Genomic DNA, 12,342 nt, shown 5'->3' on the forward strand with positions numbered 1-12,342 from the left:
TTGAGAACAGGTGTGGCAGTAATCAGGCCTGGGTGTGGCTAGAGAAACTGAACTCAGCTTTCCAAAGATGTGATAAACCACAGTTAATTTATGTTTTAACGGGGGGGGCAATCACTTTTTCACACAGGGCCATGTAGGTTTGGATTTTTTCCCCCCTTTAATAATAAAAACCTTCATTTAAAAACTGCATTTTGTGTTTACTTGTATTATCTTTGTCTAATATTTAAATTTGTTTGATGATCTGAAACATTTAAGTGTGACAAACATGCAAAAAAATAAGAAATCAGGAAGGGGGCAAACACTTTTTCACACAACTCTGTGTGTGTGTGTGTGTGTGTGTATATATACAGTATATATAACATTTAAAAAAAGGGAACAGAATTAAATGCTTTTTAAAACTTTAAAAAGACCAGAAACTTAAAAAAGAAGAAGAGTGAGATGATTAAAGATCACAATATTTTATAATTAAGAGTTATTGTAGTGATTAGCATACCCATATAGAGGTCCATCATTGCCAATAGCAGACACCATGATCACTTTGTTGGCAGTGAGCTCCCACACCTGTCAATCAAAGAAGAAAATTGATTGGGAAAAAATTAAATTTGTATTAATGGGTTACATTTAATTCGTATTTTAGACTTTCTTTACCGAGAGTGCAAATAAGGTGCTGACTATTGATATGCTTAGACAGACATCCAAACATCTGCTAGCAGCTCTCGTCTACCTGGTTTAAAATCAGTCAAAGCCGACCAAATGCTGGATGTGACGGGAGCATTCCCGAGTGTGTCTCTCTGTGAGGATACCACCCACCCAGTTTATGGATTAGAACTAGTCTCTCATACCTTATCAACAAACGGGTGGTCCATGAAGTCAGGCCCCCCGATGCTGAGATTGAGAACATCAATCTTCTTCAGGATGGCGTAGTTGAAAGCGTCCAGAAACCACGACGTGTACGATACCTGGGAGGAGAGGAGAGGATGTGATCCGATGGTGATCCATCATTGGTTTGTGGAGAAGGCTTACGACGGAACGATTGATATCAGAGTTTCTGGTTATCTTCTTGTTGGATCAGACAGCGTAACTGTTGCGCTTGAAGCTGCACTGGAACACTTGAATAGAGAAGCAAATCCTGAAATTGACCAGTAATGCCAGACAATATCATTTAAAAAAGGAATAGTTCCACATTTTGGGGAATACAATTATTTTTTTATTAGAGTAAGATTTAGAAGATTGAAACCACTCTAATGTCTGCCTGTTTAGTGAATTAAAGGAAGCTACAGCTAGCAACCTGTTAGCTTTGCTTAGCATAACAACTGGAAACCGGGGGGGGGGGGGGCTTTGTTCAATGGTAGAAAGTCTGTCCAGCACCTCTTATGCTCAGGAGTAGAATATGTCGTACCATGTTTATTTTCTTTAAAATCTATACAAAAAGTTTTCCTGAGGTTATGCTCAGAGTATCATCCCAAAATATTCAACTATTCCTATAAAGTCTCGAAACACCAATCATCCTCTTCTCTAGCAAATGTCTTTCATTGGACTTTTCTTGATCATTTCATTCACATTCTTTTAACATTTTCTCCCAACGTCACCACAGCTGGACTAAAGCACAGTGCACGTTGAGGCCATGCGCTGTCAGTACCTGGTTGTTGGTGAACACTCTGAAGATGTGCAGCTCCGAGTCGGGGGCAAAGCCCTGACACTCCCTCATGCTGGCTATCACTCCTGCTACAAAAGTACCGTGGCCCAGACCTGGAGAACAGGGAGCAAGAAACCGTCCATAATCCAACCGTCTTTGTGTCTCTCTCTGTCTCTCTCTGTCTCTCTCTGTCTCTCACTCACACACACACACACACACACACACACACACACACACACACACACACTCTCTCTCTCTCTCTCTCTCTCTCTTTAGGTCTCGTACCGGCCCTGCCAGTGCAACTGCAGTCTACTAATAACCATCATCAATACTATCATTAGCACGGATGTCTTGAGCATTTATATTGATAGTCATTGGCAGCAGCCATCGTCATCACTATGTTTTCTTTCCTCCTCACCGTCATCCAGTGTTTTTTCATTAGTCCAGTTGGTCCTCTCCTTTACGTTCTTAAAATGCGGGTGCTTCTCACTCAGGCCTGTATCAAACACTGCCACCTTCACACCGGATCCTGTACACAGAAATGAGAGTGATCCCTCTTAGTTTTGTCATGAGCATCGTTTCATTAAATGCAATTTCTGTTTGATCGCGCAAACAGTCCCGTGTCCCCCCTGTCCCCTCTGTCTCCCCATGTCCCCCCTGTCCCGGCCCCCTCTATCAGAGAAGTCAAAGGTGCGAGGTCTAACCGGTGTGTCCCATCTGCCAGAGCACGTCGGCCTGCAGGATCTGGGCGACGTGGCGGGGGATGGCCCGCAGCAGCCGCCGGCTGGAGTGGCGACCAGTGGCGTGCCAGAAGCCCGAGCTCAGCGACAGGCTGGTTCGCCGGAAGGGGCGGGACGACTGCCACGAGCGGGTGGCGTTGCCAGGAGTGGCGGGTTCGGGCGCTACGGGAACACAAAGCACAAGCAAAAGGTCAGATTAAAAAGTCCTCTACATTCTGTATTCAGCTTCAGTTCAGACTTCATGCAGCTGTTAAGAACATGCCCCGTCACTGCTGTCGGCCACCACAGCGCCTCCTGCAGACAACACTATCTTCCTGTTAACCTAAAGGAGATTAACGTGTTCTGATCATTCACTTCTCCCTGGTTCTTTCGTCCCCTTCCTTCTGTCTCTCTCCCTCCTTCCATCTTTAAGCAAACCAGCCTCGTTCGAGTCAATCTTATCACACTTTGAACAGACAGAATAAATGATCACGAGGCCGTTGACAAACAGCAGCAGAGCCCCGCGGGCGGTTTTCATGCCTTTAAAGTAGGACTGATATGCAGGAGTGAGGTCGTCTCTCTTATCTCTCCTCCTGATTAATTAGCTCACTGTGTAGCCGCTTCATGGACGTTGACGTACGTTTCTCAGGTATTCCACTCGATAACCAGGTTCAAGTCTCATCTAGAGCGATCTCATCTCGGCTCCCAGGAGCTGAGTAAACACTACGGACACTTTCCCAACTCTTCTTTTGGTTTCTATTTTATTTTTCAATCCAAAGTCTCAACACGACGGCCTCAGATATGCGTCTCAGTAACGGCCTCTGACACGCACGCACGCGCTCAGAATGAATTCTTACACTTCAGTTAATAAACCCACCATTCGGTTACGTATCGAGCTGAACACGGCACGGACTCGGCTCTGCAGTGCTGCCATTAGCTTCTCCAAAGTGCTCTGCTTTAAGCTCACTTTAAATGCGGCTATTAGTGATACTGTCGCCTAGCAACTTGAACCGTGTGCATCCAGGTTTGTGTGACCCTTTGCAGTCTCGACTCCCGAGCAGTACTTACGGGGCCTTTTCTTTTTTTCTCTCTCATTTGCATATAAAAGAATTGTTGAGGTATTATTTTCGGAATATGTGCAGGTGCACACTGGTGGAGTCCGTTATCATTTACGTATAAAATAGGTTAAGATAATTCTATATGCTGCAAATAGCTTTTCATGTTTATGTATAATGAATTCGGGCACTGTCGCCGGTGTATTCTCCTCTGCCCATCGACCAATCGGATTGGTTAGAGAGCAGTTAGAATTTCATTCAACACAGACTTTCTTCGGTTGACTACAGCCCCAGAGTGTGTGTGACTTCACCCAGTGGAACATTCTGTCCAAAGTTAAAAATGAGCCACAATAACAGGAAAGGCATGAAACAGCTGAATGAATGTACCGTGTGCCGTAAAGTTTGAATGAACGGCGTCCACGTGAATGTCTGGATGAGCACCAAGAGGTCGGAGAGAAGTGGGTTTGAAGGTTCCTTCTATTTACTTCTCCGAGTACGAATGGCATCTATAGGAGATGAACAAAACCAATGATGTCCGGAAGATGATGCTGAAAATATGAAGTTTGAGGCTGAAAGTGTAAACCGGTCGAGGGAAAGTGGACGTTGGATATTTCAGAAAGTATGAACAGGTTGAATGCCAACAATGTCAACATTTTGACATCATATAGTATAAAAGTAAACCAATGAACTATTCTTCTTAAAGGACTATCTGATATTCTTATTATCTCTAAAACTTTGCACAGTAGATAACCGTCCGTTACATTAAAAAAGCTTTCAACAGAATCTTAATCTGTAAAAGACTAAAAACTTCTCTGTTGTTCGTTTTCAAGCAATCCAGCACATAAAAGGCGCAACACATGGCCTCCATACTGACACTGCATGTGTGTATACACACTGGGTGCACACTGAGGACTTTCATCCAGTGCCAGACACAGGGTGTGCCCCCCCCAATCCAGGCAAGCCCCGCCACACTGACTCACCTACTCTCTCCTAGGGTGAGCAAACAGACCTTCTCTGTCCTCCCTCCCATCCCCCAACACCACGAACACACACACACCCTGACCAGCATAAACACCCCCCACAAGTTGGCCTGCACTTCGCATTAAGATATACAATCCTTCTCCCGCACCACAGAAACAGTGGAGGGAGAAATGCATCCTCTGACTCAACAGACAAAGAGATGTTCAGTGAACTGTGGCAGACAAAACAGCTTTTTCTATCTCTTCAGAGTTCCACATTTCTCGGGGAGACGTGCCAACCTTGCTACACAATAACCACCATGCCGTCAGGACTTACAGAGAGTGTATTTGAGCATGCGGAACACTTTGCGCTGCGGCGTCACCCTCTTGATGTAAGGGTGGTCCTCTAGGGTCCGCAGGCTGCCGGGCGAGGCTTGCCGGATGTGGACCAGCTCGAAGTCGCTGGGGAAGTCGGAGGCGGGGTTCTCCCGAGGGACGATGCGCCACTCCAGCGCTCCGTCGTCCGCGGCATTCCGCAGGGCGCTACTGATGTACAGGCTGCGGGCTTTGGCCGAGAAATACCCCGTGAACCCTATGATGTACTCTGGGGAGACGGAGAGGAGAACGTTTTGAAGAGCAGACGAGCTAATAAGCAATGTGTATGCAAGGGAGCCACATGTAAGAGTCCAATTAAAGCAGCATCCATGCTGCAACTAGCTTGGATGGGGCATGCTAAATCCTGAGCTCAGTTCGCTGTTATGATGGAAGGGACTGAAGTGTGGTAGCGTCTTAATGCCCTCATAGAATGGCTTACATCTTAGATGGGGTTACACGACTGAAGTTTACAATTATTGAGAAATTCTGTTAAAATAAATACATATAAATGTATGGACCTAGTAGAATATTATGTTAGATGATATTTACTTTACCACTTCCATAACTGTATGGTCAAATTGTTGTGTATATATATAAAAATAAATAAAAATGAACTGACTTATAAAGGCACTGTTAAAAACACATCCACCAGTCTGAACAACTTCTTCTTACCATGTTCCACCACCTTGGTGGAGAACTCCAGCTTGACGGTTAAGTCGGAGCAGTTGGAGCTTGACGACGAGGGGAGGGGCTCTACGTTGGGGGCGTGGTCAGAGTCCGATGCGGCTCCTCGCGTCGGCTCCATCCCCACCACAGGCAGGAAGCCCATCAGCAGCCCCAAAACCATGGACGCCCACACCGGGAGCAGGAGCATCTTGAGTTGTGAAGCAGCGCAGACCATCAGTCTGAGCGGGCACTTTTATACTTCAGCAGCAGTCGTGGCGCGTCAAGAGGAAAACTGAGCAGCAGACAACCTGGTTGGGGGATTAAAGGTTCGGGACAGAGCATTATCAGGTCCAGAGCTCCAAAACTGAGTCCATACTGAGAACGGCCTGAGCAGCTAGATGAATTTCTTTCTGCGTTTTCTCTCCATGGCGGTGGTCCAGGGTGGAGGTCAGTGGCACAGCCAGAGTGGGGACATGGTCGCCATGTTGAGAACTCGAAGGAGGCAACCAGAAAGAGCAGCGGGCGGACGAGAGGAAGGTGGGAGCAGTGATGGAGGAAGATGCTGGTGTCACAGTTTAGAGTTCCACTGCAGTCCTTCCTGTTGTCATCTGGAAGGAAAAGAACAACCAAGATGAATAATTAAGAGGCAAGGAAGTAGAGGAGTGTAGTGCAAAAACAACACATATTTAGTATAGAATCTGCCAGATTTGTAAGATGTTTAAACATGCTTATTACACCCACAGACATGAAGGAGCTCCTATCACTCCAGATGAATGGCGAAATCGATCGTGTGACCCTGCAAACACACGGAATCAATCCTGCATTCATTTCACAGCAACAAACAATCCAAGAATCAGATTCAGAGCCTGACAATAACTGTCATTGTGAGGCCAGCGCCCAACAATCAATATTGAAGAATAATGGAAATATAATAACCATTAGTCATCTGTAATATGTTTTTATACATAAAAACCTCACAAACACGGTCAAACTTTTGGCAAAGACGTTCCTGGGGAAGGATATGTTATAGGTGAGCAATGAACCTCGTTTAGAAAAGATGTCACAGTAAATAAAACACACAACTGTACGATGCCATTATCTTTTTGCCCCGGGACGATGGGACGTCCTTCAGCTTGAGCCCTGGCCTTTACCTACTTAGTCATTATATCCATATTTCTGATGGTTATTTATCAAAAAATCTCATTTTGTGAATCTCATGAGAACCGGCTCCACGCTGACTGAGGGTCCATCCCGGGTTACATAAGATGACCTCACTTTCACAAAACCCACTCAACGCCCAGCTGCTCTCTGACTGCTGGGAGCACAACATGTCTGAGATCTGAGTGTGCAGATATGCATTCAGCGATGTGTTTGTATATAAATCTAGTCCATTCTATCCAGGCAGGCACGACTCTATTGTCAGGCTGTCATCACAAATCAAACACTCCCGTCAAAAGGATGAAAACAAGTTGACAAACCCGCCAAGTAATAGGCGTGTGTGTGCTTCCTAACAGCAGGCGTACTAGTTGGTACAATTGCTATGAAGAGAGGAGCAAAAAAAATAAATAACAAGCAAATAGGTTTATGTGGCGCAGCAGTGTATCAACAAGTCCAGATTCTGCACAACCCCGGATGTTTACTTGTGGGGATGATATCTAAACCGGCTTTTAACTTTAATCGCTTGTGTATCATCTAAGCCTGTCGAAAAACAGTGAATGTGGCCTTTTGGGGGGGGACACTGCTTTTTGTATTAGTGTAGCAGAACCCAAGTGTCGCCGAGGAAACACTGGAGCACACATTAACTAAAGTTTACATTAATAAAAAATGACAAAATCCTCGTCCTTGCTTGCATTGCGTGTGTGTTGTACACAAGTGATGGACGAGCAGACGGTGTAATTAAAAGCCCCCGGCTGGTGTGGGCTGACAGGAGGGGGCTGGCTCACCAATTCCAGCCCAGGGCAGGATCCCTTGTGTGAGACAACAACACAGCTAACAACTACTGGTTTAGACCCATGGCTGTAAAAATAGCCCCACTGGTTAGTCAGGACTGTAAAAGACAGGCTGGGACTACCTGTGTCAACATCACACCAAGCCACAAAAAATGGCTTCAAACCTCTGGGCAAATATAGATCAACAGCTGGGAAAGAGGCCTTGCAACACAATCAGAGGAGTGTTCGCAGTGTAGCAGAGGGGATCGGTTGGAAAATTTATAACTTTTAGTAGAATTTGGCTGTAATTGGAGCAGTTTTGGCAGCAGGAACCATCCCTCCTCCCCAAAAAATGACACCAAAGCAGGAATAAATATCAGAAATATAGACTAACAAAGGTCGACAGCAGCTGTTTCGTTGGTAAAAACATGTATGGATCTGTCCACAGCGTGCATCACATGAAGGGTCCTTCGGTTGCAGCCCAACTTTCAGTGTTTCACTAATGAAATAAGACTTCATTGTGTTCTATGTACCGTTAGTATCCGCTGAGCAAACTACGCACACTACAATACACACATGCGTTTAAATGCCTTTAGTTTACAATAGCAGGGTGCATGGGAGATTTAGTGTAACCAGGATTTACATACGTCACGCACAAGTTCAGCGTCGATGGAGCCATGACGGTAACATTAAACCGTTTACCGTTTTCCAGTGCGACGCAACATTTATTCTAAAAACTGAATGTAAAGCCTAAACACGTTAGCTAGTGCGCTAACTAAGACAAATGACGAAACAAAGCCGCGTAGACACACAGAAGAGTCGACTTTATCGGCATAAACAAAGCAAGCATCGGCACACACATGCTGGAGGCTGATGTATCTCTGAAGATAATTATTATGTCGACAGTAACGTAGAATAACGTTATTCGCAAGCCATGATGTCGCGAAAGCTGATTAACGTTAGCCATCAGAAACACGTTTCGTAACGTAAACAAGAAGACATGCGAATATATCTTTTAGACCCAGCAGTCTCTCACATGTATAGCGTTAGCTAGCTAGCATAGTCATATTTTACAGTATCTGCTGGTGGTTTTGTGTATTTATTACACTTACCGAGCTGAACAATGTCTCACGCGTCACAGTTATCTGTGTGTATTATTCACTGTCCGTGTACTAATACGCTGGTAGCTACTTGGTAGCTGGTTTATTGTGCACCGTACAAAGCTAGCAGCAAACTCACTAAACGCTACAGCCGCAGACCACTGACGTCTGGTTATGACGGGATGCCAGGTCTGTTTAGCTCATCCTCCTAAACCGAGGAGCACCGCGAGCCCATCGATACACTTCAGATAATATACATCGTAAAGGGACCGCTTGTGCCCCCCTAATGTTTCAGCAGAAACTTAAACTATAACTTGAGTAACTTAATCATGATCACTCTCTCACCTTTCAAAAGCACATTTGTTCGTGCTGGGTAACGCTTTATATCAAGTCTGGCAACCCTCCGGGCCTCCAGCCTTCACGGTCACGCTGCAGTGTTGCCAGCAGAGGGCACTGTTTATCATCAGGAACCCGGGCTGTAGGAGCAGTAGTACATCAAATGCTTATTTCACTCTTTGTAATGTAAAATACAAACCCAAGAAATGTATTTACCTGCTATCACGATCATTTGTTTGAATTAAAACCACGTCAGTATGACATAGTAGTAAGTATTTAGAAATTGAAATGGCTACTGTACTATCTCAAGTGGTTTATTTCCAGTCAAATAAAATGGGACTCTTTGCAGTTTGGTTTTCATCACCATTCAGCCTTCCTTTCATTAACTGTGATTAAACTAGGTAATGTGTATCCAACGGAAAAGATTCATGTCTCAGTAGATTTCAACAATCACAAGCAAAGTCATATGCTGTTATGGTGTAAGCCACAATTAGTTATTATAAGAAGTTTTGACTTTCAGTTATATGCTGAAGTAATTTAAATGAAGTTCCAATACATTTGGTTGATTTTGGTATGCTGCTGAGATACTAAAGCCCCTCGAGGCAAATGTGCGATATGAAATTGACTGAACTTGAAAACATTACAGAAACGTTTTTGGCCATTTCATGTATTTCAGGGCACGACATACTGTATGTCCAATATTCACTTTACCTTTATCTCTGTTTTGTTCTCCACCAACTCCAAAGGGAGAAAAAAAAATATCTGTGTCTTTACTAACTTACACATTAACTCCTGTGACCTGAGGGACTACCAACACAAACAAGAGTGTCACAATCCAAATGCAATCCAGCGAAGTCAGGTTCGAGTGTTTTATTGGCACATACAACTCACCGTTTAGAAAAATAAAAAAAGTTAATGGTAGAAGAATCAAAGTGTTATCATTCATTTAGAAACACAACACAACAAAAAACAACTGTTTTCAGGTAACAGTGATGAGTTGGCAACTTCATTTAGGACGACAGCATTTATATAAAATCACAGATATATAAAAACACAGAAGGAAACACTTTTACAAATGTGCTGACATTCTGCCAAGCTGCTAATGAACTGATTTGGTTATTCATTGAACATCATTTACAATTAGGCACTCGGCAATGTTGCAGACTACTTCAACCGCAGCAATCCCTTTGAGTCCAAATGATTATTTTGTGGCTGTGACTCTTAAGACGAAGTTAAACATGTTTTATTTCACATAGATGCTGTGCTCTAGGAGCCAATCAATGACCTCACCACCAGAATTAAGGCTAAATCTTTCTTTTACGATGACCACAGCGGTTTTCTCTGTGAAGGAAACTACACCTCTTCAAGCCCGCTGTGCGTTTGATGTTAAAAGAGACACATGTTGGGTGGAGTATCTCTAAAAAGGTATATTTGAGTGTGCCAGTACCAGTTCCAATGTTAGCCTCGTTATCAGTCTTCTATGAACAATTTAGTGCACCAAGAGGTGAGACGTTCAGGGCAGGTAACGGCAGTGGGACAAAAGAATACATCAAGGAAAATGGAAAGACGACACGATGAGCATCCTGAAACAAGCAAAAGACAAAAAGAAAGGAAAAGACTGAGGTCAGCTGACATGGCTCGGTTAAGTTTCCAGTATGTGTAAAAAAACATAAAACAAAATAAACTTCACAACAGCAACACACTTTATAAGTCTGGTGTAGATCACAGCAAAATACTCAAGTAAAGAAGAACACACTGTAGCAACGAGTTTACTGCGGAAATGTTGTGAAGGGACAAAACACACAAAAACACAGTGAACAGGTCCGATAAAGAGGAAGAATTTAAAATTTAAAATTAAATTTAAATGTATAGATTAAGTGCTACGCCAGATAAAATGAGCAAAATAGAAGAAACAAAAATCCTCGGCTATTTTTTAAAGAAAAAGTTGCGCTACTTCTGGGAAATATTCAATAATCAAATATCACATCACTTTGACCAAGTAGAGGATGAATCAATCGTTTAAACGCGGCTATCACGACCAAACAGGAAGTTGCATTTATTATTCATTTCACTTGAGCAGTTTAATAAGTTCAGGAGCTTTACTGTAACATTGGAACTATACCACCATGTTAGAAAAACCAAAACCACTAGTGTAGTCTCATTTCAGAGTACTACTGTAACATCGAAAGGCTCCGAGTAACTCAGTAATCACAAAACCTTCATAGGAAAGGATGCTTAAGTGCACTTACAGACAAAAGAAAACGTATGCATAAGGTTTTGTAATTCATAATCTTTTATAAATCATACATACTAATAATGATCCTTTGAATCACCTCTACATGCTCCTCCCTATCTTCAGTGGTTTCCTTCATTTTGGTCATGAACAAATTTAGGACTTGTCCTCTGCTCCACTCGCTGCTGCGGCTAACTGGGTCCATTTGATCCGAAATGCAGAATTGTGTTCTTATGACTTTCTCTCCATATTTTGTGCTGAATGTGTGCCGGACCTTTTACAACGGCAGCGACATTTGAAAAAAATAAAAAATAAAAAAAACTAATTCTTTTGACGTTTTTTGCTGAATGCTAACAAGCGGTGGCTAGGTGGGAAAGATGGCGGGACTTTGGTCGGGTTGCACCGGCTGTTTGTGAGTCCATTGAGAAGTTGTTTCTATCACAAACTAAATCAGCTTGCACCCTTAAAACTACAGACATGGTTCAGCTTGTTTAAGACTTTAATGTTAAGGTGTATGGAACCAGGAAGTCGCTGTAGCATAACTTCCAAAATGTAGTTTTAATCCTTTGTGACATCCGGTCTTATTTCGATCTGTACACATGAAGAAGAGGTTTGTTACTTTTCATGCAGTTTGTTGTGAGTGGGAAAGATCTGTTTATGCTAACAGAGCTAAAATGTTCCCTTTTGGCACAATATTGGGTAAATGTATGTATATTAGTCATTTTTCTGAAATGTAATTTGAAGTATTTCCAGTTAACATAATCATTATATTGATGAATGGTCAGCTCACATAACTCTTTTACTCTTCAGTCTGAACAGGTCACATATTAGCAAGCTAGCATTAGCTTGGTCAGTGGGTCTGGTTAACTACAGAGCAGGTTGTAGTGACGTCTAATTTCTATGCAAGAGCTAGTTTGTGCAGTAAATACTTGTGTATGTGTTAGAACTAGGTTAGGTTTGAACTTCCAAAGAGCTGGTGCAGCCGGCGGCAGAGATCGTTGCCTTCATGGTTGCGTGTGCTGTCCTCAATGCGACCTACGAGGAAACCGTAAAACCACACGACACCCTAAATGAACACGTTGAAGAACGCAAAACAGCTTCACAATCTTTTGACAGCTTGAGGAGAAAAAAAAAAAGACATCAACAGAGCAATAATGGCAAGATTAGATAAGCTTAGAGTCGCCGAAATAAAAAAAATGACCTTCAAGGGTGTGGTTCTGTTGCAGTGTGCTTGCATTATACCCACATCGTAAGACAAGGTCTGTAGAATTAGCACAATAATTAATTCACAGCAATTTCCAACCAGGAATGAGTGGAGTCCAGCTCTATTGGGGG

General features: G+C 43.2%; 1 protein-coding gene across 3 annotated transcripts in view; it reads right to left on the minus strand.

The window, feature by feature from the left end:
- Positions 1-8,625, minus strand: part of mbtps1 (membrane-bound transcription factor peptidase, site 1) — a 41,907-nt gene extending 33,282 nt beyond the window's left edge. Inside the window, exons 1-9 of one of the 3 annotated variants that reach the window (XM_031875671.1) lie at positions 8,451-8,624; positions 6,152-6,206; positions 5,417-6,018; positions 4,707-4,973; positions 2,341-2,538; positions 2,055-2,165; positions 1,640-1,749; positions 843-959; positions 494-561 (exon numbers count right to left, since the gene is read on the minus strand). In XM_031875671.1, coding sequence (XP_031731531.1) covers positions 494-561; positions 843-959; positions 1,640-1,749; positions 2,055-2,165; positions 2,341-2,538; positions 4,707-4,973; positions 5,417-5,645 — 1,100 coding nt within the window. In that variant the 5' untranslated portion in view covers positions 5,646-6,018; positions 6,152-6,206; positions 8,451-8,624. Of the gene's footprint in view, positions 1-493; positions 562-842; positions 960-1,639; positions 1,750-2,054; positions 2,166-2,340; positions 2,539-4,706; positions 4,974-5,416; positions 6,019-6,151; positions 6,207-8,450 lie in introns of all 3 variants that reach the window. The other 2 variants (XM_031875669.1, XM_031875672.1) reach the window with 2 other exon arrangements.
- Positions 8,626-12,342: the final 3,717 nt, after the last annotated feature.

The sequence above is a fragment of the Anarrhichthys ocellatus genome, unplaced genomic scaffold (genome assembly GCF_004355925.1).
Source record: "Anarrhichthys ocellatus isolate YVR2014 unplaced genomic scaffold, GSC_Weel_1.0 scaffold93, whole genome shotgun sequence".
Classification (NCBI taxonomy): Eukaryota; Metazoa; Chordata; class Actinopteri; order Perciformes; family Anarhichadidae; genus Anarrhichthys; species Anarrhichthys ocellatus.